General features: G+C 36.1%; 1 protein-coding gene across 1 annotated transcript; it reads left to right on the plus strand.

Moving 5' to 3' along the window:
• The first annotated feature begins 457 nt into the window (after positions 1–457).
• Positions 458–5,678, plus strand: LOC18039994 (R3H domain-containing protein 2). Its single transcript, XM_006430447.2, has 4 exons — positions 458–900; positions 2,713–3,340; positions 4,025–4,310; positions 5,357–5,678. Exons 1-4 carry the CDS (start codon positions 789–791, stop codon positions 5,408–5,410), a joined length of 1,080 nt encoding a protein of 359 aa, XP_006430510.1. The 5' UTR covers positions 458–788; the 3' UTR covers positions 5,411–5,678.
• Positions 5,679–8,359: the final 2,681 nt, after the last annotated feature.

Genomic DNA, 8,359 nt, shown 5'->3' on the forward strand with positions numbered 1-8,359 from the left:
AAATTTCAATAAATGTTTTCCTGTTTACTGTTATTTTAGTATCGTACAACTTGATAATCTCTTATTATTGTTGTTGGATGATTAATTTTTATTAATGTTTTAATTATTTAACGGTGTCGTCGACACTAGAGGATTCCATAATCTCTCTTATAAATAAACAATCAAGTTAAGATGCTTATTTAACCGGCCAATCAATAGCCATTAGCCAACCGAATCGGAACCGTGTATAGATTAATTAAACCGAAACCACCCACGGTCCACGAAGGCAGCCAAAGAGCAATTGCTATTTGGTTATTTGATATTTGCTAATTGCTGAGACCAAAAACAAAAAAACAAAAAAAAGGGAGATATTATTGTTTGATGCGCGGACTTTTTGTCCTTTCACATTGAATGAATGAATGAAGAAAATTGAGCAATTAAAAAAAAAAGGGGTAATAAAATGGGGTCCTAAGGGGAAGGGGAGGGGCATTCCAAAAATTTCTTTCCTTTACGTGATATGATGTGATAATAGGCCATAAACAAGGATATCACCAAAGGAAAAGGATTAGCCTTTCCCTTTGCCTTTGTCTTCTTGTCTCTCTCTCTCTCCTTCTCTCCTGATGCCCACAAGAAAGAAACCCTCTTCTTCTTCTTGATTTCTTCTATTTTTCATTCTGTCTGTGAAGCAAACAGAGAGGAAAACAAGAAAGAATTAGAAGAAGAGGAGATACAACAGAGAGAAAGAGAAAGAAGAATTATAGTTAAGACTATTTCAAAGGTCAAAGCCCATCCCCCATCCCCCACCCCCAATGGATTCAGCATCGTCAGCAACAGCTGCTGCTGCAATTGTTAATGAGAGAGAGTCAATGGTGGATCCATTTTTGGTTGAGGCTCTCCAGAATCCTCGTCATCGTCTCACCAGTTTGTCCCCACTTTCATAAACCCTAACTTCTTTATTTTTGTAATCTATGTTTTGATTGTTTTAATTTTTGTTTGTTACCTGTTTTATTTGTTTCTGGGCATACGGTAGGCTCGGCGAGTTTTTTAAATTTGATTGGATTTGGGTCGCGGTTTGAATGATATATTTATATTTGGGGATTTTTTTAGCTTGTCTTAGATCTAGGCTTTGTTTGGCTGCTGTGAAAATTAATGTAAGAAAATAGAAATCGTACTTGTTATTAATCGTTTTCACTTTAGTTTATAACTTTGGTTTTTATGAATGGGAATTACTTTCAGTTTTGTGATTGTTTGTGCTTTTGTGCTGCCAAATTGAGGCTGTTATATCTTTTGCTATAAGGTGAAGCTTTGGTTTCAAAGATGCCATGGATCTCGTATTTATAATTTTCAGTAATTTTTTATCCGAAGTTAGTTGTACTTGTTTTTAAGATTACCGTACGCAGATATCCATGCAGCGTTGGTGCATGTTAATCTTAGATTAATTCTTAATAAACTTATGTAAGGAGAGTGAAAAGTTATCAAAGTTACTTGCTGAGGTTATGGCCGATTGAAGGGACTGCTGACTTGTAAATACTAGCCTATGTAGTACTTTGGTTTCCTTCTTTTTGATGGAAAATTGGCTTTGCATTATGTTGGATTGAGGATGGAACTGACCTAGTTGTTGTTTATCACTTAGATTCGAATAGGGCTGGGGCCTCTTTTTTCGGGACCACATTTATCTAAAAATTAAGCTTATGCATGTTAGTCCACTATGTACCTTTTTGATTCTTTGGGTTGTGTAGTTGTCTTATTTTGAAGACATTAGTTCTTTTGAGCTGACACCATTTAGCCTACGTGGGGGAGGAGCTCTTTTAACTAGGAAGTAACTCCTACTCACTTTGAGCTTGTTAGGCCTCCTCCTATCTACTCCCCAATGCCCAATAGTAATTAGGACCAGCAACCCATGATTTCCCTAGCTTAAATTTGATGTTGATTTGGGAAAAGCTGAATTTGCAGTTTATAAAGGATTCTTTGGTTCAAGCGAATCAATATGTTAGCTTGTTAAAAATTAACAATTTCAATATTCATTTTTTCATTCATTTAATATATTAATTCTTTAGATTATTTACTCGGGCTTGATGCAATTTTGAATTACAATTGGAGTTAACTTTTGGTGCAATATATTTTTGAGCTGAGATTGAGCTTTTTTCAGCTCATGTTGAATGGAGCCTGACCTTGAATCTTGGAGCTCTAAGTCTTGAGCTAAAAACTTTATATGACCAAAGCTCAATAAGCCAAGCATTTGGATCAACTTGGCTCGTTTTTGCCTTTACTTAATCCGCCTCACAATTTTCTTCTAAACTATTAGATTTAAGAATTGTCCTTTGAACTAGGGGTTCTTTCTATCTTTAAACAATGCTGTCATTCTGATTCCTCCTTTGCTGCTAAGCAAAAGCAGTAGCCATCCTTATACTGTATGCAATTTTCCATGTCAACCCCTTTGCACTAAGTTGTTAAAGCTAGTGTTGTTCTGGCCAGAAAAGCATGAGTTGGTTGCTTATGTTTATCGATGCTTTATACTACTTTTCATAAGATTAAATTGGTAGTTTAGAGGAATTATGAGATTAATTAGTTAATAAAAATAGATATAAAGCTAAAACAGAGTATGATTCGTTTTATATGCATTTCAGTTCTTTCTTTTCTTGTTTTTTATTTTGCATTGACTGTTGATTGAGATGGTCATTTTTGTTTAACTCTATGAATTTACCATCTATTTTCTGGTTTTCTTCTGAGCAGTTCTGCGTATGGAACTTGATGTTCAGAGGTTTTTGCAAAATCCTGATCAGCAGCATTTCGAGTTCCAACATTTTCCTACTTCTTATCTCCGACTGGCTGCACACCGTGTTTCTCAACACTATGGGCTAGTAACTATGGTTCAGGAAAATGGCATAGAAGGGCTGGGTAACAGGATTTTGGTGAGGAAAACAGCAGAAAGCAAATATCCTGCTGTCCGTTTATCTGAGATTCCTGCTAAGCAGTCGGAAGAAAGTGATAAGCTTGAAAAGATTAAAATTGCCATCAGGCGTAGGCCCAATGCTGGATGTGTTAATGGAGCAAATGAAACTGGGACGAAACGAAGTCCTGTTAGAAGTGTGGAAGAGAGGAAGGAGGAGTATGATCGAGCACGTGCCCGCATCTTTAGTGGTCCTAGCAGTCCTAACTCAGAGGATACGCTTACTCAGGTCTCTACAGATATGAAAAATATTGGCTTTAACCGAGATGAGAGGGAAATTGTCAGGAACTCCATTACTGATGCAGAAAAGATTATTAGTATCAGAGACGGTGCTGGTTCGTCTCGAGTTGCCATTTTCAGAGACAGGGAGAAGGATCGTACTGATCCAGATTATGATCGGAGTTATGAAAGGTAGGAGCATGTCTTTTATTTTCTCTGGAATTATGGACCTGTCCCAGTGGTTAATGGCTGCATACCATGGGCAGCACTGTCTTGTATGTAATTGACAAACATGAATAAGCACCAGGTCTTATTGATGTCTTTATAGAGAATTTCTTAGTGATTGCCTCAAGAGTCTGTTGCATTTTAAGTATATGGATGTCCAATGGACATGCATTTTTTTTATTTTTTTTTGAGAAGTAGTATAGAGATACTTACTTTCATCAATGTCCATGTTATGTAGGTAGATGGCTTTGAGCACGTAAATGATTTTAGGAATATTAGGATGACAAAAATTTTATGATGCTATGGGTAAAAATTTTGTCCAGACCACCATTTTGTGAGTTGAATAATTGAATCTCTGGTTATGCAGCCTTGCCACCACAATTAGTGCCTATTGATGTGGCTTGGGTTTCTTTTTTATTGTTGTTTGTTATTGTGATACCTAGATCTTACTATTGTCCAACATTGTAGTGTTGTGGCTCCCAATCACCCTCCAATTTGCTATTTTAGAATGTTCAAAATGGGGAAATTAACTGATTATATTCTAGGGTGTAGCATATCATTGGCTTCTTCATATTTCCAATTTTGCTTTTGCATAGTACAATCGAATTTCATTTTTGTGGATCAAACTAACAACTTTATGAACTGACACAGGTATGTCAGGAGCCTTCCAACTAATCAAGGCTTTAGCTTGCCACCTTTTAATATGCAGAAAGTTCAACTTCCATTTATGCAGTACGATACTGGTTTTCCCCAATTCAGTCAGATCCCAAGGACTCAAGCTTCCCTCAGTTTCAGGCCTCCGTCAAGCCCAGTTATGAGCCCTTATTGTGCAGTGGGACCCAATCAGACATCTGTGGAAGCTGCATATATGCAATGGCCAAGTGCTGCAATGATGTATGCTCATTCGTATGAGCAGTTTAGACAAGCTGCTTTCCAGGTATTCTTTGGGTATTTTTTGAAACTTTGATTCAATTAGAAGCGATCTACTTTGACCTCCTTTGTAAAGAAATTGAAGGATTGTCATTGTTGCACTTAAGACACACTACTGGTTCTTCTTCTTCTGTTATCAGTAGGATTTGAATTTTGGATCTAATCACTTGGTAATAACATGTTGCATGACCATGGCTGCTAATGACTGGTTTTAGAAGACACAATGTTGCATTTTTCATATGTTTCATGTTGTTTTGATTGTTTCTTTTGCAGTTTTGAATGTTCTGTGAATTTCACATCCATAATCTGTACTATTGAGAAGTTTATCAGTAATTTGATCAGGAACATGGAAGTAGTTGGCATTTGAGTGGTGATTTATTTTTTCCATTCAATGCTTTCCTTCCTTAGAAAGAAAATAATTTTTTGCTGTCGCTGGTTCTGAATTTTTAACATCAGTTGGTGTTCAATCTCTTCTGCCACCTATAAAAAGTATCTCTTCATCCACAACCATTCCTTTTGACTGTTATATAGGGAGGACTGTGCACTGTTTCCCATAGAAACAGAGCGGAAAGATGTCATCCAAGTTTGAAGGTGGATAGTTTTTGTAGAACAGTCAAATTTATATGCTTTGACTATTTTAGGTCTATGGTTTTCACTGCTATAGTCACGAATATCGAATCGTACATGAGCAGTGTATCTGTGCCTGCATTTGTTTCCTGTTTTGAACTGTCTCTTCTGTTGGGTGTGGGCGCCCTTTTTTTTTTAATAAATAAGTAGCAATTATAATTTATTTTATCCAAGCAACTGAGCAGTAGACCTGCGAAATGGCTGTAAAAGAATTTTCAAGATACTTTGTTATATTGGTGCGTTAAAACATTTGGGATATATTGGTGCGTTAAAACATTTGCGAAGATCTTTCTGAGTTATTTAGGAAATTGAATGATTGATGCTGTGCAAATTCTTTAGATTTTCACCTGTGGAGAGTTGTGTCATTCTTTGCAAGGTTATGTATTTGTATTTGGACCTAATTTTCTTCTTATAATCTAATTGCAGGTTCCATTCTGTCAGCAACCTCTGAGCTTTGATTACTCTCAAAACCACTCATAGTTAGGTGGGGGATGATAGTGCAAAAATTTCTCTTTATCGTTTAGGTTTCATGTTCGTAGTTCCTATGTTAAAGACTTCAACCTTTACTAGACCTTTGTTCCAGTTTCTCTACTTCTCTGTGTGTTTTCAGATTCAATTTTAGTAAGGAAATGTAACAATACTAGTGATTTGGCTGCCATACATTTTAGTGCTATTGTATTAACTTCTTTGAGACTGGTGCATTTTCCATATGGTTAGGCTGTGGTGCTCAAGGCTCTCTCTGTTGTTTTCCAGTTTGCAGGGCTCAAGGCTCAAATGTTTTATTTAGTCCAATGATTTGATGATTGCATTTGCCAGAATGAATCTGAATTTTTTACTGATCGACAGTTTATAGATATAAAATAAAGGGAAATGGAGCACATGGGGGGGTTTTGTATAAAAATTAGGATAATGGGCTAGAAAGATATCTTTGCCAGCTGTAAGGTTCATCATGATTTAATCACTATGCAATTTTAAATTAGTTTATATTAATAATATATGGTATTAATCTTCAAAGCTGATGCAGGTTCATTAATCTGAACTATAGTGCATCTAAGAAGCTGTGGCTGACTTTTAAAGACAGGATATAGAGATATAGTAGCTTATCTGATCTGTATTAGTGCAATCAGAATCAAATCAAGTTGATTTGATTTGATTTTTATATTTTTAAAATTGTTTGTTTCATATGTTGGGGCAATATGATTGGGACCATGTTTGTTTGCCCTTAGTTGTTGAGATAGTAAGACTTGAAAATCAAATACATAAAAGAAAGTATTAATTAAATTTTCAAGATTCCGAATGCCAATAAATAATCAAATGCTGAGAATTTTGATGCTTTGTCCAAAACGTCACATGGTATTATTGGTTTAATTAGAGCCGACAGGACAGCTCAGGCAGTATTTTCATGTCAAGGTTCCTCCAATTCAGAAATTGCAGTTAACGCTCCCTGGGTTTCTTTCTTTTTGATCTATTTGCTATTGCTATTGCTGCGCCAGCGCCACTCCCACTCACGCAAAAAAAGCAACGACTCTCGGGGGAAAAAAAAAAAAAAAAAGCGCTCGCGCGCGCGCGCACATAAAAATTGAAACCAAGTTTCACAAATTTACTGTTTCTTTATATGGCAAAAGACAATAGGCGGCTAGAACTAACTCAGGTTACTTGCAGACAAGGGTATTGGAACTTGGAAGCAGGCGTTAAAGTATATCCAAAAGTTTCACCTGGCATTCTATTGTTAGAATTAGAATTGGATGCCTACTCTCTTCACTTAATGTTCATCCTTCTTTACTTTGTCTCTTCTTTTTTTTTTTTTTCTCTATTTTTTTTTTCTTTTTCCCCTCATTCCCTTCTTAGTTCTTACCTTAGATGGTACAGACAGCCACTACCTTATATCATGATTCATATTACCACCCAATAAAAAACGTGCTATGTAACGAGGTTATGAGGCGTGGGATGGGTACAGATATCCAAGCTTATTCCTATTATTATCGCTTACATTTAATATTTTTGTTTCTTGAGACACGTGTTCTTCCCTTGGAAGTTAAAACTAGGCATTATAAAAAATTTTAAAAAAGACATGAAAAGGAAAGTCTCCATTAATATGGCCCATCAACGATTGTGAAAGTGGCTTTTGAAATTAGATTTAGTAGTGAACTGGAAGAAACTAGAAAGAACAGCTGTGCGAGTCAGAGAGGCTTTGTGCCTGTGCCATAAATTGTTTTGTTTGCCCCCACGTGGCCACGTTTACAGCTCCAAGCCAATAATAGGCACACACTCACTACTCTCCACAACTGATTAACAATAATAATAATCTGCCAATAAAATAACTGGGGTGAGCTAAACCAGATAGAAGGCATGCTTCAATTGTATTTAACTAATAACCCATAAAATATCTCTCACATGCCAAGTTTTTTTTTTTTTTTTTTGGAACTGTACATGCCAAGTTCAAAGCAAGCACTCAAATATATTCTTCTTCCTAGTTTCAAGTTGTCAGCAATATATTATTTCTTAATATAACTCGAGGCAGAAGCATGCATAAAGTTCTAGCAAAACATGCTGCCACATACATCATTAAGTGTTTCACTAGTGCTTTTACCTGTTAGTCGAGATAAGTTTGGTACGAATGCAAAGTGATCAGGTGCTCGAAGAAGGTGGTGATAGCAGTAAACCTCCAAAATTCAGGGTTGCAGATGAACCGACAGCAGGCACCCGATTATCGATGGCTGAAAATTTAAGGCTAAAGGAGAATTAAAGGAGATTTAAAATCAAAATGCTAAGACATTAAATCTATGATTAAAAATCAACCCACAAAAGCAGAATCAAACATATGTATGTTGTGGAAACTATGTGTGCTTTGAGCAAATTCTCCCCCATCAATCAGCCACTAAACGTCTCGTATGGCAGGTTCTATGAGGATGGTCTTCCAAGTAAAGAAGCACATGTTTTCTAAAACCCCAAAAAAAAGAAAAAAAAAATGACCCTATGGAGAACATTTTGGAAGGAGAGTCAACGTTCATGCCAAGATATCGATCTTTCGAAGAGTTTAAGCAACTTTATGTCTTCTTCAGTGAACAAGATCCTTCTTTCATAGGTAAGTTTCCAGAAAGTTAAAAAGATGATAATGGTAACTGAAAATACTGCAGCATACATTCTGACCTCATTGAGGTAATAAGGTATTTGCTTAACCAAAATATCCGATTTAACAAAAACTATAACAGGAAGACAAAATCATACACCATTTACTGAGGATTACAATGGTAATAAGTAGCTCAATTAAATACTTGTGCACTTACTATAATTCTCATTCCCTAACTAGGATCTCCACTCCGTAATATTCTTCATTTCACTTCCTGCCCAGATTGAAAAATTTGTAAATTATGGAGAGCATTGAACACAGTTTACTAAAGATAACTCCTCGGAAAATTCAGAAACGTA

The sequence above is a fragment of the Citrus clementina genome, unplaced genomic scaffold (genome assembly GCF_000493195.1).
Source record: "Citrus clementina cultivar Clemenules unplaced genomic scaffold, Citrus_clementina_v1.0 scaffold_6, whole genome shotgun sequence".
Lineage (NCBI taxonomy): Eukaryota > Viridiplantae > Streptophyta > Magnoliopsida > Sapindales > Rutaceae > Citrus > Citrus x clementina.